The sequence below is a fragment of the Aedes albopictus genome, chromosome 1 (assembly GCF_035046485.1).
Source record: "Aedes albopictus strain Foshan chromosome 1, AalbF5, whole genome shotgun sequence".
NCBI classification, from domain to species: Eukaryota; Metazoa; Arthropoda; class Insecta; order Diptera; family Culicidae; genus Aedes; species Aedes albopictus.
Window position 1 is genome coordinate 289,869,851 of NC_085136.1, and position 26,631 is coordinate 289,896,481.

At 38.2% G+C, this 26,631-nt stretch overlaps 1 protein-coding gene across 16 annotated transcripts in view; it reads left to right on the forward strand.

Moving 5' to 3' along the window:
- The window catches only part of LOC109408315 (solute carrier family 35 member F3), a 277,247-nt gene that overhangs the window by 204,562 nt on the left and 46,054 nt on the right, over positions 1-26,631 (forward strand). For 9 of the 16 annotated variants that reach the window (XR_009996547.1, XR_009996546.1, XR_009996545.1 and 6 more), the window contains 6 exons: positions 1,203-1,331; positions 1,408-1,597; positions 1,879-1,968; positions 2,065-2,194; positions 3,381-3,456; positions 16,732-16,761. Coding sequence is in view for 10 of the 16 variants with exons in the window: in XM_062846971.1 (XP_062702955.1) it covers positions 1,203-1,331; positions 1,408-1,597; positions 1,879-1,968; positions 2,065-2,194; positions 3,381-3,456; positions 16,732-16,761 (645 nt within the window). In the remaining 6 variants the exon portion in view is untranslated. The remainder of the gene's footprint in view (positions 1-1,202; positions 1,332-1,407; positions 1,598-1,878; positions 1,969-2,064; positions 2,195-3,380; positions 3,457-16,731; positions 16,762-26,631) is intronic. The other 7 variants (XR_009996550.1, XR_009996549.1, XR_009996551.1 and 4 more) reach the window with 2 other exon arrangements.

The window sequence follows — 26,631 nt, forward strand, 5'->3', positions numbered from 1 at the left end:
CATGGGGAAGTCACATTCCACCTGACATAGGTCCTTACAGGTCATGGTTGCTTCCGACAGTATCTACACCGTTTTGGGCATGCGGATTCTTCCGAATGCCCAGTGTGCAATGGTTTAGAGGAAACGGCGGAACACGTTTTGTTCGTGTGCCCGCGTTATCGCATAATACGTGACCGCATGCTTGCCACATGCGGGGAGGACACAAACCCGGACAACTTGGTCCAGAGGATGTGTAGGGATGAGTTTGGCTGGATCGCCGTTTCAACGGCTATCACCCATATCGTCTGGGAACTACAGAGGAGGTGGCGCGTGGACTCGGAGAATGGCTAGTCCAGATGCAGTACAAGAGGTGGTCCAGGGGTTCAAAGTCGGCTTCGTAGATCATACCGGTGCCCTGCGGTCGAGATCGACCCTTACAGCGATTAAGTGGCCGCGGAGTGGAAGTCCCGGTAGCGGTGCTGTCATGGCGTTGGTCTACTGGGTTGGATCCGAGCCCGCGGTTGGTAAAAGGTCCCCGGCAAGGGTCGGGGTAGGTGGAGACCCTGCTGTTAGCAATCTTCTGGTGCAGCTGATAGGGCCTGAAGCGTAATGATACCCTTGCCTTCAGCAGGTCAGATCGGGTTGCACGTGGGCATCAGTTCTTGATATCTGCAAAGCAGTTGAGCGCGGGCGGGGTTGACTCTGCCCGCCTTCCGAGGACAAAGGGAGTAGCGAGGACCACTCGGGAAACTGGCTAAGCGCCAGAATGTTACCGTGATGGACTCTCTAGAGCGAGTCATCGATGTTCGTTGCTGCTAGGCTACGCAGCTAACGTTGAGGGTGCAATGTGCACTAGCCCCTCTCTGAAGCAATATCTTCTTGGTGGTTCCGGAGAGACGAGGGGTTTGGCGACCATAGGAATGTGTTTTAGTGGGTCGAGGAGAGAGTAGTCCTGGCTTTCACTAGTGTTGTAGAAGACGGCCTTAACCCCACACTACCCTAAACTTCCTGTAGCAGATTTTCCCCCCTATGGCTTAGAAGAAAAAAAAAAGATGCTGTTTCAAACTTTGGGTAGCCTGAAGTATCTTATGAGCCTACTTTGCCTCTTAAGGTAATTCCGTTTGGAACTCTACCTGAACAATGTTCTTAAAGAAACGTTATATCTAGAATTCAAGTAGCTTTTTTTCAACATTTGGGAAACTCTAATATGAACATCTTTTCAGATCGTTGCGGTCATCCTGTGCGACACCGGCATCGCTCTGTTGGCGTACATGGACGGAATTACGGGTAGCCCAACACTGGGCGGAGTAGTACTGGCAGCACTAGCTGCCGCCGGGTATGCAGTATTTAAGGTACGTACTTTGCTGGCGCTCATTTAACCAACCGCAAACTAAACTCAACTGTCTGTGCCTTTTCTTCGCTATTTAGGTAATGTTTCGTAAGGTAATGGGCGATCCTCCGGTCGGCCAAATTGCGTTCACTTTCTCCATCATCGGCTTTCTGAACGCGGCCATCCTGTGGCCGGTTTGCATCGCACTGTACTTCACCGGAGCGGAGGTGATGCCCTGGGAGACCCTGCCGTGGATCGTGCTGCTGATGGCCAGCATACTGCTGTTGGGTAAGTTTTGCCGGCTCCGAAAGCGGGGCACGGTGGTTCAGATGGCAACTCTGGTTGACCGACCAGTAGGGTTTTCAACGCAACTTTGTGGTTTTAGATTTTTACCAATCGGTCTTAACGATTTCATTGTGAATCCCATCAGAAAGCCTCTAAAACAAAGTTTGTTCAAAATACCTAAAATATATTGAATAAAATCCCACGATTGCAACCTGAACCACTGCAAGACAGCCGGCAAAAATCTACCCTCATTGCTGTGAGCTAAACATTTTACACTCCCGCAGTGTTCCACATCTTGACGCAGTTCAGCAGCGCCGTTACGTACAACATGTTCGTCACACTAGGTTTAATTACGGCTGTGCCAGTGTCGGCAGGTAACTGACCCTTCCCAATAAAAAAGAACGAGGATGGAAATTTGTTTTTCTTCTAAAACAGTATAATCGATACGTTTATTTTCTCACGTAAAACAGCACTGGACATCGTTCTGTATGGAGCGCACTTTGCCGGAATGAAGCTGGCGGGTATTATATTAATAGCCGTCGGTTTCTTCCTGGTCATGTTCCCCGACAACTGGCCCGACTATATCACCCGGCTGCTCAGGTAAGCCCACCCTATGCATTTTCCAATTTGGAACGATTTACCCTGACTGACTGCCGCCTATTTACACCACTACTGAAGACAATTTAATTATGCGTGCGCCCGCCGAAAAAAAGAGTCCGATAATGCTCCAAATTAGTACCAAATTGAACGAATCGAATTCGATTCATGGGAGCTAATAGACGCGCTTTTCAGTAGAAACTAATTACACGAAATTTATTCAAACTTCAATTATCTTTATTGGTTTCGTTTTGTTCAGAAAACTCAGTTTGTTCGTTACATTTATCGTCCTCTTTACTTAGCCTTTCTGTCTGAGCCATAGGTTTACTTTGGGATTAGATACCTCAGTCAGGGATGGGAACACTCACTTGCAACAAGTTACATTCACTTGCTATTTTCTCAGCTCAGAAGCGTGCAATGAAGAAACGATGTATGGGCGACTTTTGCCTTGTGATTTTGCCTAAAACTTTGCCGAATAGAGTAGGGGTCGCACACGAACCCCAAGGTCGTGACAGAGCTGTGAAAGCGACTCTCCACGAGGTGAGTGTAATTTACATTCACCTCGTGGAGAGTTGCCTCCGCAGCTCCCTCACGACTTCGGTATGCGTGTGCGACCCCTGCTCCATTCGGCAAAGTTTTAGACGAAATCACAAGGTAAAAGTCGTACATACATCGTTTTTTGATTGCACGCTTCTGAATTGAGAAAACTGCAAGTGAGTGTAACTCTTTCCAAGTGAGTGTTCCCATCCTTGACCTCAGTTACATTTAAGGTTTTATTATGGTTCTAATGAGTAGGCATGATGTTTAAACCCTTTTTAAAACCTTTATAAAACCAGGAATGTAACTTGTTTTATAAATTACTTCGAAGTAGTTCTATTTCTTTTACAATTTGTGCATTTTTGTGATTATTAGTTTGGTTGTTTTGATTTGCAACATTCAAGTACCTATGTTAATTTACAAATGAATGTGATTTTTGAATGCATTTTCAAAGACGGTGATGCTGAAAAATGTTATGCTCCATCTTTTGAAAGTTCGGCTCGTTATTCATTTCTTATATCCTTTCGAATATTAGACAGCCTTTCTACATACATTATTTTATATATTTCTGAATTTATTAACGCAAAAACAAACCAACCAACTGAACCTACTTTGTGTTTTGTGCTCTTCCCCTTCCATCGACAAATTACAGAAAAGCTGTTAGTGCATTGCTCAGAAATCGTTGTTGTTGCGATTCCTCCTCCACTGAGAATGATTACGAAAATTCGGTAGGAAAAAACACAAGTTTCAAAATCTGATTTCCCCGTATTTATTTTCCTAACCTCTATATCGAAGTCCATGAGCGAAAACTCGATTCCGTTACCTTTTTCACATAGTATAGTATTGACTTTTATTGTTTTGTTGATTCGATTATTCTTTGAGTACACAAAAATCTAATGCTACAAAGAATTTCATCTGAACTTTTATTATTTTTTAGAAGAATAATAGGTCGTTACCAAAATCATACTGACAATCATGCACCTACACACTTCCAACCAATATTTGCTTTTTACGTTCGTGTGCAATCTTCGTAAACGCTCGAGGGTTGTCACAGAGGTAAATTGGAAGTTTTATTGGTATTATTTGATCCACAGTACTCTTCAGAAAGATTCGCTACAGAGTGCATATCGCTACAACGTTTGTAATTTCTGTAATTTCGACTCACCTGTATACATTTGAAATTATTTAGCTAATTTTCTATCGAATAACCTAACTTTAACTATACTTTTACTATTATCTAATGTCTTTTATACTTGTAAAATAGGATATTTTTCAATACTTTGAATAGTCTAGTAGCGTTCACCAATTGGCTTTGTTTTGACTATGGATTAGAATCAGCTAGAATCGTGAAAGAGTAGGTATCCTCGGACTGTCCCTTTGACCCAACAAAACCGGCATATGTTGATCTCTAGGCATCAATCACCACCGTAGGTAATGTTTCCTGCAACAGAATTTTCATATTCTATCTGTTTTTTTTTCGTTTTTTTCACTATTCTAAAAACACTTTTTTCTCCTTATAAAGAACAGGTCTGCTGAAACCTAAACATCTGTTATAGATTATTTGTCACAATTTACACAACATTTAAGCATAAGATTTTTAATCAATTTGCAATGGAAATTTTGGTTCATTTCGTCCAACAGAAAATGGTAGCGTTTGCATTAGTCTGAAGCTACGTTACCTCGTGAATTCGCAACTCCTATTTCGTGGTTATAACTATGGTTATCATATGGACTCCATACGTACTAAATTTCCTCTTTTTATAAGCACATTTTTTGGGCTTGTTTTTTTCAGTTTACATTTGTTGATGCTTTTGTTCGGTTTTTATGATTTCCATATGTTCTTTTTTGTAGTTATGTTTAATTATCAAATCGTTTTTATATATTGGCCACACTATTCTACTGCTGGTACTGCTATCGAATCTATCAGTAATATCTATACTGCTACTATCTAACCTACTACTATTACTATACTGACTGGTATAAACAGTAAAACACTGGTAACACGGTACAACAGCACATATAAACTTTGTTCTGTCCAGCTCTTACTTTAATGCTTTCGACGAGAAATTCATATACAGAAGTTTTGATCCTTCCGTTATGGGATAAGGAAGGGCATTGATTTGAAAAATCAATAAATTTTCGATGTTAAAAAATAAATCACAAACACGTTTCAAGCTTTAAGTAAGCTTTCTGCTTTTTGAAGATCACTAGACAACGAAATGCCATGTCATTCCCGGTTTCACAGCCGAAAAACTTTATCCTCCGGATACGGTGAGATCGAAACACCATGCGACTAAATTCTAATCTTAAGGCGAAACTGCCTAATTGAATACTCCAGTACAGTGCCAACAAAATAAGTGAACATAATTTTCAAAAATCCCAACGTAAGTTTGTAGAACAATTATTATACCCCACGAGCTAATTCAAATTTAACTTAAGCACATGCACAGAATACCAAAAGATCCCAAACAAACATTCCGTTTAGCAAAGACTACAGACACAGACCGAAACAAGTGATTGTAAGTTTACACAATGAAGAAAAACAAAAATTAAGAGCAAATATTCTACAATAAAATCCCTCAGTTTCCCCTGAAGATGGCAATAATAAACATTGCCGAAACGTAGGGACGAATTAAAACCGTTGTCGTTCCAAGGAGTTTGTTGACTGCATAGCCGAGAAATCCTTAAAACCAAATTTTGTTTTTTTTTTATTATATTAAAGTGACTTGTTGCATCACTGAGCATTCATACAAATTATTGAATTTTTGCTTACCTTCAAAGACACCTGTAGAAATTCCTCCGGAATTTTCTCCAGGATTTTTTAAAGATTTTTCCAGGAATTCTTCTAGAAATATCTGCAGGAATTCACTAACATATTGTAAAGAAACTCCTCTAGCGAATCTTTCAGAAGTATCATCGAAGATTACTCCAGATATTTTTTCAATAGTTTCTTAAGAAATTCTTGTAGGAAACTTTCCAGAAGCTCCACCGAGTATTTATTCCAAAATTTCTTCAGTGAATTCTACGTAATTTCAGACTCTTTTTTTTTGCAAGAATGCTTTTTGTTGGAGCTCTTCGAAAGGTTCCTTTCGGGAATTTCTCCGGAGATTCTCTCCGAAAGACACTCCTCCAGGAATTTTTTCCTTGAATTCCTCTAAAAGTTTTCCTTATATTTTTCTAGGAATTCCATCTCCAGGTATTACCCAGAGATTTCAGCAAAAACTCTTCCAAACATTACTCCAGAAGTTGCTTCAGAAAATTTTGTTCAGGAATTTCTTTACCTCCCCATTACTGGCACGCCCCTGAGCGAATGACTATCGCGCTTATTTATGAGTAAGTTCCGGAAAAACTCATCCGTGCATTATAATTCCACAATTGTTTTTGTAATTATCGTGGGAAGGGCATTCTTGCTGTAATTCCTTCTATGAGTTTAGAAAAAAATCTACCTAATATTCTGAAAAAAAAACCTCCAGAATTATCTCCTTGGATACCGCCAGAAATTCCTGCTTTGGAGATTCTTCCAGGATTTACCAAAAAAATCTGAAATGTGACCAGAAAGCAGATACCTAGAATTACTCTAAAGATTCCTCTTAGTATTTCTAAAATTCCTTCAGAATGCATCCCTATGACTTTCTTTGAAGTTCCTTGAGGGACTTTTTCAGAAATCCCCTCAGGAATTTTCCCTGCGACCTTTGCAGAAGTTTTCCAGAAATTTCTCAAAAAAAATAACATCTTGTAACTGGTCCTATAGAAAATTTCTTATGCTACATAAGTTTATGCTTGTATTCCTTTGTGTGTTTCTTCAAACGTTTCTGAATTTCGGGATTATTTCAGAAATTATTCCTCCAAACGTTTTTCCTAAGGTTGCAATTCCAGGACCCTAGTAGCACACTTGCTCTAGAAATGTTTATCCTACTCTTGTATGACCAAATTTGGTCATACAAGAGTTGCATATACTTTTGTAGAACATGTGCGCTACTCGGGGAGAATGTTTTGCTCAAAGATTCGTAGATCCTTTCAAATTATTCAGATTATTAAAATTCAGATTATTTTGCGGAAACTTTTCAGAAATTATAGCTTGAATTTCACCAAAGGTTCCTTCAAGTATTACTCCATGTATTCAGGAATGTGCTCGTGCATTTAGTTAGAAATTCCTCTAGAATTTCTGAAGAGATTCTTCTGAAAGTTCCTCCAGCAATTTCTCCAGGGGTTCCTACAATAGTTCCTTCAGATCCTCTTCCAGGCACTGCTTTGGATAACATACTCAGTTTTTTTATTTACTCATTTTTTCAAATATTCTCTCAACAAGCGCTGCAGAAATTACTCCAAAATCTATTCACTATCATGTTCAAATATTTTTAATAGAATGCAACACCATGCGACTAAATGCTTATCTGAAGACTAAACTGGAACTGCTCAATTGAATACTCCAGTACAGTGCCAACAAAATAAGTGAACATAATTTTCAAAAAACCCAACGTAAGTTTGTAGAACAATTATTATACACCACGAACTAATTCAAATTTAACTTTAGCACATGCACAGACTACCAAAAGATCGCAAACAAACATTCCGTTTAGCAAAGACTACAGACACAGAACGAACCAAGTGATTGTAAGTTTACACCAGAACGAAAAACAAAAATTAAGAGCAAATATTCTACAATAAAATCCCTCAGTTTCCCCTAAAGATGGCAATAAACATTGCCGAAACGTAGGGACGAATTAAAACCTTTGTCGATCCAAGGAGTTTGGTGACTGCATTAGGGTGGCCCACACTTATGAAAAACAAAATTTTTTAAAAATGCCAAGTCTTACCTTCAAAATCAGTTGTTTTGGACTCCCAGAATGCGGAAACTTTTCAGAAATTATAGCTCGAATTTCACCAAAAGTTCCTTCAAATATTACTCCATGTATTCAGGAATGTGCTCGTGCATTTAGTTAGAAATTCCTCTAGAATTTCTGAAGAGATTCTTCTGAAAGTTCCTCCAGCAATTCCTCCAGGGGTTCCTACAATATGTAGTTCCTTCAGATCCTCTTCCAGGCACTGGATAACATGCTCAGTTTTTTTTATTTTTTTTTTTCAAATATTCTCTCAACAAGCGCTGCAAAAATTAATCCTAAGTCTATTCATTATCATGTTCAAATATAGTATAAAGAAATTTTCGTTTGGATACCTGCAGAGGGTTTTCCGGTTCTTCTAGGCATTTCAAAGATTCCAATGATACATATTGCCCATTTTACTGGCATTTTACCAGATTAGCTGGTATGTCTGAAACATACTGGAAAAACTTGTAATTAGAAGGCACGAAATGTTGCTAATTGACAAATTGAGAGATGAAATTTGTGAAAAAAATCGCGTTCTGGTGGGATTCGAACCCACGACTCCGTATTCGCTAGACCGGCGCTTTAACCAACTAAGCCACAGAACAGGTAATGGTTCTGCGGAATAGAAAGCCAAACTGACTCCGAAGCCGCACCGTGAACACTCCTATTTCACAAACTCATCTCTCTTTTCGGCTTAGATGCCAATCCACAACACACTCCTATTTGTGCCCACTAACTACAAGTGCGAGCGAATTATTTATATGAAGCCGAGACTTACTCTCGCACTCCGCATACCTAGCCACCAGGCAGTTTGTTTTGCTGGTGTCTAATTATGTTTAGGATTGGCATCTAAGCCGAAAAGAGAGATGAGTTTGTGAAATAGGAGTGTTCACGGTGCGGCTTCGGAGTCAGTTTGGCTTTCTATTCCGCAGAACCATTACCTGTTCTGTGGCTTAGTTGGTTAAAGAGCCGGTCTAGCGAATACGGAGTCGTGGGTTCGAATCCCACCAGAACGCGATTTTTTTCACAAATTTCATCTCTCAATTTGTCAATTAGCAACATTTCGTGCCTTCTAATTACAAGTTTTTCCAGTTCAAAGATTCCATCGGAAAAATAGGTTGCAATCTTTTCTGTGGTTCTCTTAAGAACTCCTCCAGAAAAATTGCCGATATTTTTGCCAGGAGTTTTTTTTTTCAGGATTCCTCCGAAAGTTAAGAATTTATTCAAGAACTTCTCCCAAACGTTTTAAAAAACGACGCAATTTCAGGATATTTTTCTGCACAAATATTCCAAGATTCTTTTAGAATTTCTTCTAAGGTTTTCCCTTTGATATTTAGTTTTTTTCAGAAATTTTAGCTTGAATTCAGTGATTTTCTCGGGCATTTATTTGGGAATTCCTATAAAGATTCTTCTGGACTATCCTCCAGGTGTTCCTACAATAATTCCTTCAGGTATTCCTCCAGGCATTGATTTGGATAACATACAGTCAGGTCTTTTTTACGCGGTTTTCATTTACACGGCCGCGTAAATGAAAACTCCATATAAAAAAATTTCATCGTCTTATTTTTGCATGATTCGTCGAGAAATGGTGAGACTTTTTTTTACGCGGTTATTTGAATTTTGAACTGAGTTTTCTTTTTACGCGGTACGTATCCCCCGCGTAAAAAAAACCTGACTGCACTCATTTTTTTTTATTATTATTTTTTTCATATATTCTCTCAACAAGCGCCGCTGAAATCACTCAAGAATCTATTCAGTTTAATTTTCAAAAAATTTAAAAGAAATTTTTTATTAATACCTGCAGAAAATTTTCTAATTCTTCCAGGTATTATTTTTAAGATTTCATCAAAAATTCAGTGGTGCCCTTGAAAATTCCTCCAGAATATCCCTTCAAAAATACTATTTATTTTTTCTGAGATTTTTTCAAGAGTTCTTCCAAAGATTTCTGCCGAAAACCCTCCAGAAATCCCTCAAAAATATTTTGAGGGATTTTTTTTCAAATTTCTACCAGCAATTTCCGCAGAATTTATTAAAAGATCCCTTCAGAAATTTATCCTCGTATTTTATACGAATCCCCAAAATGTATCTTAAGGTGTTTCTTCAGGTTTTCTCTAGGGCATTTATGCAGGAATAGACCAAGAGATAACTTCAGGAATTTTTGTTCAGCAATTCCTCTAAAAAATTTCCGAAGGTATTTCTAGAAATTTTTTGAAAGATTTCTAGAAACAATCCTTCTAGGATTTCTAAGAAATTCCTTTAGGATTTTCCTAATTATTTCTACAATAATATTTGAGCTATTTCTTGAGGAACTTCTGAGGGAGAATATTTGAACAAATTCTGCAGAGATATTTTAAGACATCGCAGGAGATATTTCTGATGAAACTGCACGAGCAAATTGCACAAAAAATCCTTGTAGGAATTTCTGCAGGAATCACTGATGTAATTTTTAAAAGAATAATTGTTGATAAAACCCTAGAAAAGAATTGCGAAGCAATCTTTCTAAGATTTGTAAAGATTTTTTTGGAATAATTTCTAAGAAAAAACTCCATCGAATAACTTTAAAAAAAATCTATAAAATTTTGATGTAATTTCTGGAGATAAACATTTTTTTTAAAGCAATTTCATAAGGAATTCCAGCAAAAATTTCTGAAGAAATTTTAAGAAGAATCCCTGTAAAATTCTAAGGAAGCACTTTTGACCAAATCTCTGCAAGTATATAAAAAGAAATATCAGGGAAATTCTTGAAGGAATCCTAAGAGGAATTTCTTTTTAAGAGTTTCCTGGAAAAAACTGCTCTGGAAACCCTTGCAAGCCAATTCCTACAGAAATCCTTGAATATTAAGTCTTGGAGGAAAGTATTCTTGAAGAAATCGGTGGACGAATTTATAAAAAAAAATCGCACAGATTAACGTCGGCAAAGAAGAAATTCATTGCTCATATATTTGAAATAAAAATGTCTTAAAGTATCCGTGGAGAAATTATTGGAGTTATCCTGAGAGAAAATGTCGGATAAATTTCTGGGGTATCAGGTACATGGAGGAAATCCTGAAGGAATCTCTGTATGAGCTTCTGGATAAATTCCTGTCTAAATCACCGAAAGTAGTGATGCAACATTCTCTGGAGGAATTCCTGCAGTATGTTCTGGGTAAATCCTTGAAGAAATTTCTGGACACATTAATGTGGGAATGGAATCCCTGGATTTATTTCAGCACAATTCTATAGTATTCTGAATGAATATCTGGAAAATTTTCTGAAGAGACCAATAAAAAAATATTAAGGAATCTTTAAAAAAATGTTTGAAGAAATCTCCGTAGAAAATTCTAATCGAGACCCTGAAGAAATTTGCGATGATTTTTTTTAACGAATCTTAAGAATTTTTTTTAAAGTTATTCCTGGTGGAGCTCCGGAAGGAAACTACAGAAATCTACCTCAAGAAATCCTGGAGAAGTTTCTTGAGAAATCCAGCAGGGAATATCTGAATGAAGTCCTGAAGAAATTTCAGAAAGAATCTCTGGAAGAATTTCTGAAAAAAAAACTAATCGCCGGAGGAGTTTCTGAAACAAATCTTGATCGATTTTTAGACCTGGAAGTGTTTCCTGTAGTGTTTTCTGAAGGAATCCATTAAGGTGGCCCACTCTTATATGAAAAACAAAACTTTTGAAAAATGCCAAGTCTCACCTCCTGGATCAGTTGTTTTGAACTTCCAGAAGCAACGATCAAAATTTGGGCAATATCAATAAAGCCTAAGGGGCGCTGAACGAGTTTGAAGTTTGTATGGGAAATCTTGGCCACATGTATGCAGACAAATTAAGTTTTCGAATGTTAACACTAGGTGGCGCTGTAAGCGTTAAGTATTCAAAGGTAAAGTGAGGTAAAGGGGGGTGAAACATTATTGATATTTTGCCAGTACATGTAAAGGAATAATATCAATAATGAAATCTCAACACTTTGCCTCACTTTGCCTAGGGTATAACTTTTTTTCACAGACGTTGGATCACGTTGCTTCGACAGTTATTTGGTATATAGTCACCTACAATAATACCAAAGGGTTTCAATATTGAACGTTTACAGCGCAACCTAGCGGCAAAATTCGAAAACTTAAGATTTCTGAATACATTTCTCCAAGATTTCCCGTACACACTTCAAGCTCGTTGAGCGCCCCCTTAGGCTTTATTGATTTTGCTAAAATTTTGAACGTAGCTTCTGGGAGTCCAAAACAAATAATTAAGGAGGTATGACTTGGCATTTTTCATTTTTTTGTTTTTCATATAAATGTGGGCCACGCTTGAACCCATGGATTATTTATGAAAAAAAAAATCCTGTGGAAGATTTTCTAAAAAAATCTTTGTGAAAATTTCTGGAAGAACCCTTTGATTTTCTCAAAAAACGGCATTGTAGAAGGAATCCGTTTATGATTTCCGAAAAAAATCACGTTCGAATTCCTGAAAAATCTATGAAGGAATTTTCGAGGACATATTCCATTAAGCTTTTGTAGAGGATTTTTTGGAGAAATTTCTGAAGGATTCCCTAACGGAAATTCCGAAGGTGGTTCTAGAGGAAACACTCAACCGATCCATGGAAGATTTCTGTTACCGTTACTTTTAGAAACTTAGTGTCTTCAGAGAATATTTTCCCAAAATGTCCACGGATTAGCTGAAATCTGGAATACTTTTTAGTTTGATGCCGAGCAATGCTATTTCGAACAACTTTGCCGAAGACACATTTTATCTAGCTCTTGAATTGAACGTAGTAGGCCAATTTTATGTTTTGGCTAAGGGTGATCCTTGAAAAACGAGTTTTCACAAGTTTTTTGTTTAATATTTTATTGCCAAAAACCTCCATTTTTTTTTTTTGAAAGAATATATGAATAATCTCCATAGAAAAAATTTTGATGGAAATCCTGGATAAATTTGCGATGTTTTTAAACGAATATTAAGAAAAAAAAATTTAAATAAATTCCTGATGGAGTTCCAGAAGGAACCTACAGAAATCTACCTTAAGAATTCCTGGAGAAATTTCTGGAGAAATTTAGAAGGGAATATCTGAATGAAGTTCTTAAGAAATTTGAGAAGGAATCTCTGGAAGAATTTCTGAAAATAAACATAACCGCCGAAGGAGTTTCTGAATAAAACTAGATCGATTTTAAGACTGAGTTCCTGGAGTGTTTTCTGAGGGAATTAATGGATTAATTATGGAAAAATTCCATGCAAATTTCCTTAGACTTTGAATCCTTGGACAAATTTAAGGAGAAACGTCATAAGGAATTTCTGAAGGATTTTTTTTTAAAGAATCCCTATTAGAATTTCTAAAGTAATTTTCGTAGGAATTTCTGGAGGAGTCTATGGAAGATTTTCGAAAAAAAAATCCTTGTAAAATTTCTGGAAGAACTCTTTTATTTTATAAAAAAAAAAACGGTATTGTTAAGCTTTTCTAGAGGATTTTTTGGAGAAATTTCTTAAGGATTCCCTAACGCAAATTCCGAATGTGGTTCTAGAGAAAACCCTGAACCAATCCATGGAAGAACTTTCAAACAAATTCCGTGGAAGGCTTTTCGAATGGAATCTCCCGAGTTTTTCGTAGAGCTATAGCGGAAAAAGTAAGTACAGCTGCCAATTGGAATCGCTCATGTAGTGCCCTAGTGAACGAACACACTGGACATTAGGTTAAGTGATCAATACACAATGTTCCGCATCCACGTTTTAGCAGGAAATAACTTCATACCTCTGTTATCGTTACTTTCAAAAACTTAGTGTCTTCAGAGAATATTTTCCCAAAATGTTTGATTAGGGTGGTCCATAGATTAGCTGAAATCTGGAATACTTTTTAGTTTGATGCCGAGCAATGTTATTTCGAACAACTTTGCCAAAGACACATTTTATCTAGCTCTTGAATTGAACGTAGTAGCAAATTGTTTGTTTTGCCTTGGGGTGATCCCTGAAAAACGGGTTTTCACTAGTTTTTTCGTTTGATACTTTATTGCCAAAAACCTCCAATTTGCCGAAGACAGTATGACCCTATCTTTGAAATTGTATGAATTATATGTAGTTTTTTGATATTTACGGGGATTTTTGAAATCGATTTATTCCAATTCAAAAAAAAAACGCTTTCGTAGTTTTTGCTCCAAATATGGTCTTATATGTGACCTTTCAAATGCTACCTACTCAAGTAACACACTTGTCACAGAAGAGTCACGGCGGCGCAGGTTTTTGTTGCGCAGAAGTCACTGTGACTTACTTCTAGCGAGTAAGTATTTATTTGTTAGAAGCAAGTCACAGTGACTTATGCATAACAAGATCCTGCGCCGCCGTGACTCTTGTGTGACAAGTGTATTAATTTGGTAGAGAATTTTTCATCGTACTTACCCCATAAGATATAGGATTTTTGAAACATCGTTGTTTTTCTGCTAAGATTGCCCATAACATTTGAATAACAAGACCTAGCTACATGCAATGTTCAGAACAAATATGCGTTGTTACTTGCTCTCAAATGTTTCGAAGGACGTGGACCACCCTAACCAAAAAATTTGGGAAAATATGCAGCAATCAATTGCAAACAACCAAAGACATTAAGCACATAAAGCACGATAACAGAGGCATGAAGTTTTTCCTGCTAAAACGTGGATTAGGATCATTGTGCAATGTGAAGCTTTAGGAGCATTATAAATCAAGAATCATAATTTGGAATTGCAATCAGTACAACAAAGAAGTACAACCAAGACTTTATAGGGTTTAATATAAAAAGTTATTTTAAGAAACATCATTTTATAAAAATTTCATTTTGCGAAAGTTACTCGATTCCTTGGCAGTTATTTTATATCTGATACTCAACAGTACATTTTTTTTTTCATTTTTGATAGATATCGCGTCTTTTACCTAAAAGATGATCAAGGATGGTCAAAACTTCAGTTTTATGAATTTTTGGTCGAATACTATAGCAAAAATGTGAAGTATAGAGCTGGACAGAAAAGTGTTGATCCGTGTAATATTTAGAAAATAAATTCAATAGATAAATGTTCCCACAGCTACCGGAAGCATCCTTCCTTACACCCCCTACTCCTATTCCCCCGGAAGGCACTTGTATGTGTATGTGTTTGCTATGCCATGCAAGCAGTACGAGTTGCATTTTGTACGGACACAGTGTTAATGTTAAAAAAAAACACTTAATGAATTTTCTCTCTACGGATGGTCGGTGCTATAGTAAATAATATCATTCGGTTTGTTACGTAGGGCATTTTTACAACAGACAACAAACGGTAGAAATAGAATGGGTGTAACCATTAATTCCGCCCTGAAAAGCTTATCCTTTGACAGATACGGGTATTTCGATAGGATACAAGATAGAAATAGTCCATGACCTTAGCCCATAAAAAATTAGGGAAACGTTGTTCTAAGCTTAAAAGATTAAAACATATTCGGAGATGAACCAGCCATCGGCTGAAAGTCTCGATAATAAAGATAATAATAATAATAATAATAATAATTAAAACATGCTAAATATATAGACATTCTAAATTTCACTTAACTGATTTGAACTCAATCATGCATACTTCTTAATTTAATCCATACACGTATACCTACTTCAAAACCTTCCAAACCATTCTCTTCTATATTTGATCCACCCATTTTTTTGATTGATGATGTGACGTGACACACTGTTGATTTCCTTTGATTAAAATTGCGCCTTTCAAGTTTATTTCCGACACACAGTAAACTTGAAGGACAAAGCTTACTTTTCACTTTGCCAGCCGTCCTTTGAACAATCAATATTTTGTCGCTCGTGACCAAGTTAATTTACGGGCCGGCACGGCTTCCCCCCTACAGTAGGGTGGGGCTAATTTCAAAAAATCTCTCCGATATATGATTTCCCAAGTGGAAAGTGATCTACTAGTCGAAATAAGTCTGCTGTACAAAAATGAGCGATTTCGGTTGATATTTAGGGGTGGCGCAAAGGGTTCAAGTGAAATTTTTGCTATAACAAACTTTCAAAAAATATTTCAAATTTAATGTTCAAACTTATTTTTTCTAGACTAAATCGGTGATTCTAGAACCCAATTGGGCCAAATTTGTGCTCAAAATTGCGATATCTCCACTGGTTTCCGAGATATTTGAAAAAAGTCATATTTTGGTACTTAACCCAAAAAAATACTAAAAAACGAGATTTTTTTCAAATATCTAAGAAACCAGTAGAGATATCGCAATTTTGAGCACAAATTCGGCCCAATTGGGTTCTAGAATCACCGATTTAGTCTAGAAAAAATAAGTTTGAAAATTAAATTAAAAATGTTTTTTTAAAGTTTGTTCTAGCAAAAATTTCACTTGAACCCTTTGCGCCACCCCTAAATATCAACCGAAATCGCTCATTTTTGTACAGCAGACTTATTTCGACTAGTGGATCACTTTCCACTTGGGAAATCATATATCGGAGAGATCTTTTGAAATTAGCCCCACCCTACCCCTACAGGTCCCAAGTAGGTAGACGCGTGTTCAAGCGCGTAAAAATCGCATGCTTTCTACTCCGGATAATTCTCCAGGCCTAGCGCGCCTTCATCAAGAACCAACCAACCAACCAACGCCCGACAAACTTTGCCGATGTCGCCTCAAGGTCATTCGCAGTCGTCCAATTCCTCGCGAGGGGAGGATGCCTTAGCCTTATAAATAACAATGGCATATGAAAAATTGATGACCAATTCGCATTTCAGTTCCCTGCTCGGTCATGTATGACAAATTTCGATTTTAATATTTACTTGTTCATAACTAGTCCTTGCTCTCCGTCGTACACTTTTGTCCACATAAAGTTTTGTGTTACATTTGGGGCAGAATCACCATCTACTTTCAAAATGATAACGTATCTAATGAACAACCCAGAGGAAGACCCACCATCCGAGTAGAGAAACGTTTCTCATTCCAATGCTAGGTTTTCAGTTAGTATGGTAGCCAACTGTAAGGCACATTCCCAGACGTACACAACACAAGCTAGACTATTGAGATGTGGAGTGATGCCCTTCCGTCAAATGCTCCTTAACCTAGGTTCTAGACACTGAAGAAAAGCCCATGTTGTGTGTTCGTTCCCCCACATCCTAACGATCTATCCTCCCACTCCCCCGTATACTGCTACCCCTCTATACACACGTAAACATTACATTTTCTTATACGAAATCATATTTCGCTATTTTTCCAGAAATATCATCTTGTTGGGTCACAACGCGAGGTGAGTACTATCAATAATTGATGTTCGTATTACATATCAATAGAGTTTATTATACATATAGCTTTAGAAATTATCGATTCTATATCATGCTTTAGAGTAGATTTTCTTGTCATTGAACTACGTTTATTAGACTCCAAAAGACAGTGAGAACTAGTTAACGTGCACATATCAATAAATCGAGAAACATTTTATAGCAAATCGCTTTAGTTCACGCATATGATGCTGTCCATCAGGCTTATGAAAAGATGCCTACGTCTTCAGAATATATAGTTTTCAAGTCGATTAAGGATGAAGATAAAACGAAGCAGAACCTCGAATTTTCAAGAACACTACTCGAAAGTACGAAATGATCAAACTATGCCAACGAAATTGACCAAAAGTTGATCTACTTTTCTACACAAACCGTAATTTGGTTCTTCAGAATTGTGCTTCTAAAAATTTGAGGTGTGGCTTCGTCATATTTTCACCCTAAAATAAATATTACACAAAAATACACACAGCCGAAGCGGTAAATGCACGGGGAACGGGTATTTTGCAAGACCATGCTGCTGGATAATATAAGTTTCTGGGAAATTGAGGTGCTTTTATGGACAAGGTATTTGGAGTACATAGCTCAAAATTTCTAGAGCACCGTTTTTTAGAACCGTTGAACGGATTTGGATTAAAATGCATCACGCTGTTGACAACCACTGAACAATTAGCGTGATGCATTTTCATCCAAATCCGTTAAACGGTTCTAAAAAACGGTGCTCTAGAAATACCTTGTCCTTAAAGGGGTAGGTTCAGGGACTTCGGGAGGCTTCGAGACAATTCTCGGGAGTTCCAGAGGGCTTATAGAGGGTCAAATATAGTTCCTGTGGGTTTTAAGGCGTTTCAGAAACTTTCAAGAGAGCTTTAGGGATTTTTATGAAGGCTCTGTAGCTTCAAGAGAACTTTAAGAGAGATTTAGATACATTTCAAGGCGTTTTAGCGGAATTGAGAACGCCTTAGCGGATTGGGGCTTCGAAAGAAGTTTCTGGAGGTTTTTGGAAAAGTTTCATGGTGTTTCAAGGTGTTTCAATGAGCTTCAGAATGTTTATGGGGACTGAAAGCCACCTCGCGCTTTAGCGAATTTAAGGTGAAACATCAAGAAATCCCATTGCAAATTTTCATACAAACTTCTAAGGGACAAATTTGACCAACGAAGCATCGAATCAAGCCGCACTTGTTAATCCTGGCTTTGCTCACTTGCAAAAAGAGGCAGCTTTTCCAAATCGAGCATCTGTTAACGAATTTTTAAGATTGGTGCTCTTGAAAACGTGAGTAGGGGTCCAAATCGGTCATTGTGACAGCCATATGCGTATTCTCTGAAGTTTCTCCTTAAGAAGTGTAGTGCGTCACCAACACAATCAAATTCCGGCTTTGTTAGTGGCAAATGTAAAGTCGTTCAAAACAATCCATTATTTCATGTTGAAACTACTAAATTTCTGCTTGTTCTAACAAACTGTTTTTTTTTTTGAATAAAAAACGCTACAACTTTGCTGAAGACGTCAACCGTCTATCTCATCAATTTAAAAACATTAATTTTGTATCTCACTTTTAGGGGATTGATCCGAAAACTCTAACTGTCAAAAGATGGCGCAGGTCATTCCCATCAACTTTGCATAAAACATCATTCCTCTATTTCCTCAATCCTACGAGCTATTAATTAAGGGGGCTACGAAGGATCCCGACATTTGAAGAAAGTTTCTGGGTGGGGTGGTTCTCTCCAGAGATGTTTCATGGTGTTTTCAGATACTTCAGCTCTAGACGGTTTGAAGGGTTTCGTGAAGTTGCAGAAAAGCATCAGGAATCCGGAAAATTTTGGAGAGTTTTCGGGAAACAAGGACAAGCTTCTGGAAATCGTAGGGGGCTTTTGCAAAGGCTTCAGTGCGATTCAGGTGGATTCGGAGTCCTTCAGCAGAGTTTCAGGAGAATATTCAGTCGTTTAAGTGGGTTTCAAGGAGGTTTCCAGCTGTCTAAGAAAAGTTCTTGATAGTCTCGGGGGCTTTTAAATGGGATTTCATAGGGTTTAAGGGGGTTTCAGAGAGCTTCCAGGGGGTTATAGGTAGTTTATGTTTGTTTAATGGAGGCTTTAGGCCTGGTACACATAGCGTTCATTCCGTTTCTGTTTGCGTTTTTTAACAGTTTTCGCATGGCAAATCTGTCAAACTACTGCGGCTAAAATATAAACGACTCATAAGAAAGTGATCATTCTTCATAAATAATTCGAAAAGTCCCAGTGAAGAAACAGGGGTGTAAGCAGTAATAAATTACAAAAGTTCCATAAACAAATAAAAAAATGCATAAATAAATCAAAAGTTTCCATAAATAATTGATTTTCGAGCAATTAAAAAAGTCAAAAATGCAATGAATAAATCAACTGCTGCAATAAAAAAGCCATTTTTCCCACCAAATAACTTCGAATTTTCCATAAATAAATCCGATTTTTCCATAATAAATTAGAAAATTCACAATAAAAAAATATCGAAAAAGCAATAAATAATTCAAAAAGTGCAATAAACGGAAAAATAAATTATCGATAAATGTCAAAAAACAAGCAATAAATGTAAATGCATTTTGATCAAAAAAAAAAAGACCATGCGGCGAAGCCGCATAAAGGATTGAGGAACTGAGGCGGCAGAAGGCCGCCGAAGTTTCCGATATCCGATGCACCGCAACTGCATCGTTTCGGTTCTAGGCAAACCACAGATCCAAGAATATGCCCGGTATAATGCAAATATAGATGTTATCCCTTTTTTAGGTCCGACGAGCGATAGCGAGTTCGGACAGCAAGCGATTGCTCGGTAAATTGCAATCATAGTTATGCAGGCTTTTCAGTCGTTACAGTCATATAAGTGCGATTCAGCATTTGACTGCCTCATACTTTCCTGCATTTGTTTTTCATGGGTAATTTAGTCATTTTTTATGGCATTTTCTGAATTTTTTATTGCTTTTTTAATATTTTTTTATTGTGAATTTTCTAATTTATTATGGAAAAATCGGATTTATTTATGGAAAATTCGAAGTTATTTGGTGGGAAAAATGGCTTTTTTTATTGCAACAGTTGATTTATTCATTGCATTTTTGACTTTTTTAATTGCTCGAAAATCAATTATTTATGGAAACTTTTGATTTATTTATGCATTTTTTTATTTGTTTATGGAACTTTTGTAATTTATTACTGCTTACACCCCTGTTTCTTCACTGGGACTATTCAAATTATTTATGGGAAATTTTGTATTTATTATGGAACGTTTAATTGTCTGCCAACTACTGCCACGTACAAGTAAAGGTATGCGTTGGGTGGGATACTTAGGAGGTATTTCAAGTTAGTCCAGAGTTTTTCAGGAGGACTTCAGGGAGGTTTCTGAGGGCGACCGGGGGCAAGAGCGTATTAAGGAGGTTTCACCTCCATACACATTTAGCAAACGATCACATTTGCAAGTGCGGTAAGCTTTCCCATAATCCTTTTAGTAAGATTTTTACAATAAACTACGTTCTTTAAAGTTGCGTTGCGTGGTAACGGATTTTTTCATACTTTGCATACTGACAGTTGCCATGTTAAAAACTTTAGTATTCTTATTCTGATTTATGGATAGATATTTGAGATCTAACAGCTATCCAATTGGAGGTTGAAATTGAAAAGACATGACAACTTCCATTGCTGGCTACGCCCACTTTTTCCATTACGAGGATAGGAAGGAATGTAATGATACGACACCTATTTTACAAGATGTAAAGCGACTCACCGACGCCGCCATAGGGTTCAAGGAGTTGGATATTTGGAAAAAATGATGATTTAGGATTCACCATAATAGAGTGATAGGACAAGATACAGCTTGTGTATATGTCACGAATAAATCATGTAGATGTGGTGGTGTGCGATTTCGGTATATTGAAACAATAACGTTGGGAGTGACGTAGCTAACAGATTGTCTGTCACTCCATGGGCTATTTTGCTTCAGGAATGGGGCACAGGCATTTACACCATGTTTACTGGCTAACAAACCTTGGCTTAAGCGCCATTGATCGTTCTCTTAAACGAAAAGAAACACAATTGAGTCCACGTGAAGGTGGCAAGGGATAGTAGGGATGTCGAGATGCCAGCGACTCACGACGCCCTCGTAAATAGCAAACTTTGGTATTGGTAAGGGAATGCTCTAGGATGCACTATACGTAGGCAATACGACTGGATTATTATTTAATAATGCCGGAACAAATCTCATTTTCTTCTTTTGTCACAATACTCGTTGGCTCGCTAAGGGGGAGGACAATAAATAATAAATGTATTTGATGAAGAAATGCCCAAACAATTTGGCAAAATCTATAAACTCATTGGATTGCAACTCTAATTTCACCTTAAAATTTCAAAATTTCTTGAATAATTTATTGGTGTCTCCCCTCAAAATGTTGAATTTCGACTAAAATTTTCCGAGGGGGCGGTAACATAAGAGAAAATCGAAATTTGTGTCAGCCTAATAATATTGGGATTGGTGGTTCCGAAGAAAACTCCATGATCATGATTAACAGTTTAAATCAGAACGAACTCACCAAATTTTCTTGTTTGATATGATGTCTTCCTTGGTAGACGAATTCACTGTGGTGTGCTGCGCCGTATTACGCAGCGCTCTCAATCGGACAGCACCGAGTGCTGCTCAAGGAGGTTTGGAAGATGGTAGTCTGGCTTCCCGCCTTTCACGTATGACAACAGAGCTTTTCTAACAATATCCATCAGAACCAGTTATTCCTACCCGGGTAGAGGTTAAATACTGACGATCAAAACATGATATTGGGTTGATTAATATAAGAGATAAAATATCTTAAAATAATATCTAAAATATGTTCCTAGATCATCTGGACAATATCAAAATTTGATATTTTAAGATCAAACAAATAGCCCGCTGCTATTGGTTAGATCTTAAAAGATCTAAGTATGATATGATGATGATGTTCCAGGAGTGAATTTTTGATATTATTTTTAGATCTTTTATCTCTTATATCAATCAAACCGATATCACTTCTTGATCTCGATATCAAAATATACTATTATTGAGCCCTTTTCCTCTTCCCGGGTGGTGCTGCTGGAAGGTCTGGTTGTGGAGGCGCTCGATTTCGTTCAAGGGTTTACTCATTTCTTCGGAATGGCGCTGTCGTTCGACATTCAATTACAGTTTCAAATCGTGCTGACGAGACTTCTTCACTCAGAGCGCACTTTATTTAATCAACGTTTACTGAAAGCACTACTTGAAATTAACAAAAGTTAAATTTCTAAATTGAAGCGATAAAAAATGTTATTAGGGCAAAAAATAACAAAACTTTGAATTTCTTTGTTGATACCACATCAGTTCCTTTTTTGCACCAAACATAAACTTAGCAATAGTTTTGCCTTTATCTGCTGTCAGCCTTATGCTCCGTAGAGGAATGAACGCAAACAAAAAGCGTTATTTCATGATGAACAATCCAGTGTCACATCGTAACACCTACCATCATGCCAGTCAGCCAGCCGCAAAGCTGTAAAAACTGTAAAAAAAAATCACCACAACACACGTCGTCGTAAAACTTCTCGTTTATCTTCATTAAAACATAAACAAGCTTGCCCCCAAAGCCGCACTAAACTTAAAGCAGGTTCCCTTGGCTATGATAGATGGGTACACTACATGAGGGCCATAAATTTTCAGAGTCTGGTGATTTGGTTAGCAAAAAGCTGCTATCAGTTGCAGCAAGCCCGTGCAGCTTACTGAATCTAATTTCTAGGATAGGGTCACAGTCAAGGTTCTGTAATTGACACAAGAAAAATCCATTTAATATTTATGTGTTAACCTCCTTTAATGTAGTCAGCGAATTCTTAGGTATTAAATATATCATCATCAATCAAAGTGTCCATACATCAAAGCAGCGATAAACGACGACTTTAAGTTTCATTAGAGTAACTTAAACTCGATAGTAAAACCTACATACTAAGATTCTAATTTTCCAGCTCAGTATTTTTTTCACTGAATTCAGTATTTTTCCATCTTTTTACTGAGTTCTCAACAGCAGATTTATCTCGGTACACTCGGTAATCGTATTTACCGTTCATCAGTAATGACAGTTACCGTGCATCAGTAACTTTTGACAGTTAATTAGCTGAGCTCTGTAACTCATTTTCAGAATATCAGCAAAAGAAACAACCGAGCGTACCGAGATAAATCTGCTGTTGAAAACTCAGTAAAAAGATAGGGAAAATACCGAGCTGATCTTAGTGTGTAGGGTCACACCGACATCTGTGTACTAGGGTAGGTCATTGTGATTGCTTACTGAGATTAAAGCAAAACTGGATGCATTTGTTCGCTTTTTGGTTTTTGATTTTTTTTTATTCTATAACGAAGCAATATTTTCAAAATAGGTTTTCGTACACATGTAGAGGAAGTATCAAGGTATCTTCTAATATTTGTTGTAGGGTTGAACCCCCGAAAAACCCTCTTTTTGCAAAAAAACATTTTTCTCGAAATTTTGTTAAAAAATGGTGAACATTTGCTCTGTAAATATTGTTTCTACAGTTCACAAATTCCAAAGGGTTGATCAATTCATTCAAGATGTATCAACGTTGCATATACAATCGAATATTTGTAGGGGAGACTGGGGAGACTTGATCCCTTTTTCTTAATTTGCCTGTAACATTAAGAAAAAACACAAAACTAGATCCATTTTTTGTACAGAATGGCAGGTAAACATCTATTGCAAGTTTCTACACAACAGAAGGACTTCAAATTATTGTTAAAGTTTTCAAAACTGTGTTTTTATGGAGGCATGTCTTATGATGTATTTTTCAAAAATAGGTCACAATTGATCCCCTTTAGAGCACATGTTTAATTTAAAGGGAAAATAACTCCAGAAGCTTCCTGTTCATTTCCTTTTCAAGTTTTCTTACATTTTTTATGAATATGGTGTATTTGAAATTAAAAGATTTCCTTAAATTGTTAAGGATATGTCGTATTTTGAAAATTGGGAGACTTGATCCCCTTTTTAATGGTGTGTAATAAAAAAATAGGGGTACTCACTAAACTGATTAAATTGCTGCGTAAGCCATGATTTTCTGCTTATTTGAAATGTTTCATGATTTTGCGAATTAAATAATCAAAGATTGCCTTGGTGATTGCGACGTTTAATTAGTTTGATCAGTTTACGCTGTTTAATGAATCCCCCTAATAATTATCTGACACGTTTTATCATTGAATATACTAGAATACCGAGTAAATCTGGACGAACATTTGAAAAGGGCCTATCTGCTTTTTGTAAACAAACATGTTTTTGTCTCTGTAGGGCCCATCTGCATCCACCCACGCACATCAACACCCTTAACAGATAGCTTGAAGAACACTCTTTCTGATAAGGGTGTTTACGTGCGCGGGTGGATGCAGATGGGCCCTACAGAGACAAAAACATGTTTGTTTACGCAAAGCAGATAGGCCATTTTCAAATGTTCGTCCAGAAATAGAGGCTTCCAAGCAGAATTTCATTTTTCACATGTATAATGTGTGTGTTATCCTCGAGGGATCAAGTCTCCCCATGTCACTGTTGCATATACTAAGCTACATTAATTGAAATATTTATATAACAACCTTATTTGGATAAATACGTTTGATAGTATTTTATTTATACTATGTGCTGTGAAATTTTGACACGATTTGGTTCAATTTTCACAAAGTTATTGAGATTTTTCGGAATCGCCTAAAAGATTTCTGAAGGACTGAAAACAAACCATCAGCCATTAAAAAATAATGCAATGCACAATTAAAATCAATTGTAGCCAAAACATTGTCGTCTGTCCAGATGTCGTTCTGGAAAAATTATGCTAGAAGAAAACTGTTTTTGATTCCGAGAAAATATGGGGGGAACAAGTCTCCCCAGGGATCAAGTCTCCTCAGTCTCCCCTATCGTTTTACATCATAAATACATGTTTAATGGTCCCTTTTATTAAGGCTGTCTATATTACAATGATGACAAGGACGCATTTTACGCGCAGCTCGAACGCGAGAACGATCGCTGCCCAAGCCATGACGTCAAGATCATCACAGGAGATTTGAACGCTCAGGTAGGCCAGGAGGAGGAATTCAGACCGACGATTGGTAAGTTCAGCGACCACCAGCAGACGAACGAAAACCGCCTACGACTCATTGATTTCGCCGCCTCCAAAAATATGGCCATACGTAGCACCTTTTTCCAACACAGGCTCCCTTATCGTTACACCTGGAGATCACCACAGCAGACGGAATCTCAAATCGACCACTTTCTGATTGACGGACGGCACTTATCCGGCATTACCGACGTCAGGACCTATCGTGGCGCCAACATCGACTCCGACCACTATCTGGTGATGGTCAAACTGCGCCCAAAACTCTTCGTCATCAACAATGTACGGTACCGGCGACCGCCACGGTACAACCTAGAGCGACTGAAGCAATCGGATGTCGCCTCAGCATAAGCGCAGTATCTCGAAGCCGCGTTGCCTGACGAGGGCGAGCTCGATGAGGCCCCTCTAGAGTACTGCTGGAGTACAGTGAAAGCAGCCATCAACGACGCAGCCGAGAGCACCATCGGGTACGTGGAACGGAATCGACGGAACGAATGGTTCGACGAAGAGTGCAGAACGGTTTTCGAGGAGAATAACGCAGCAAGGGCGGTAATGCTGCAGCAAGGGACCCGACAGAACGTGGAACGTTACAAACAGAAGTGGAAACCGCAGACCCGCCTCTTTCGGGAGAAAAAGCGCCGCCTGGAAGAAGCGGAGTGCGAAGAAATGGAACTGCTGTGCCGTTCCCAAGAAACACGGAAGTTCTATCAGAAGCTCAACGCATCCCGCAACGGCTTCGTGCCGGGAGCCGAAATATGCAGGGATAAAGACGGAGGCCTCTTGACGGATGGACGTGAGGTGATCGAAAGGTGGAAGCAGCACTTCGATCAGCACCTGAACGGCGTGGAGAACGTAGGCACGGCAGACCACGGCAACGGAGGAAACGACGACGCCAGTGCAGCGGAGGACGGAAATGAACCAACTCCCACGCTGAGGGAAGTTAAGGATGCCATTCACCAGCTCAAAACCAACAAAGCAGCTGGTAAGGATGGTATCGCAGCTGAACTCATCAAGATGGGCCCAGAAAAGTTGGCCACCTGTCAGCAACGGCTGATAGTCAGGATCTGGGAAACCGAACAGCTACCGGAGGAATGGAAGGAAGGATTAATCTGCCCCATTCACAAGAAAGGCGACCATTTGGAATGTGAGAACTTCAGGGCGATCACTATTTTGAATGCTGCCTACAAAGTGCTATCCCAGATCATCTTCCGTCGTCTGTCACCTAAAACGAGTGAGTTTGTGGGAAGTTATCAAGCCGGCTTGATCGACGGCCGGTCGACAACGGACCAGATCTTCACCGTACGGCAAATGCTCCAGAAATGCCGTGAATATCAGGTCTCAACGCATCACCTGTTCATCGACTTCAAGGCGACATACTACAGTGTCTGTCGACCGCGCAGAGCTATGGAGAATCATGGACGAAAATGGCTTTCCTGGGAAGCTGACTAGACTGATTAAAGTAAGGATGGACGGTGTGCAAAGCTGCTTAAGGGTTTTGGGTGAAATATCCAGTTCATTCGAATCTCGCGAGGGACTGCGACAAGATGATGGACTCTCATGCATACATACATACATTTATTTGTGATTTTAATGATGCTGAATTAAGACAAGACATAATCAACAATATACGCCACAATACTCGGTTTGTGGCTACCGCTCTCCATCCTCGGTCGCGCCCGATGCTCGCCAAGTCACGCTCCACCTGGTCCGCCCATCATGCTCTCTGCGCTTCACGC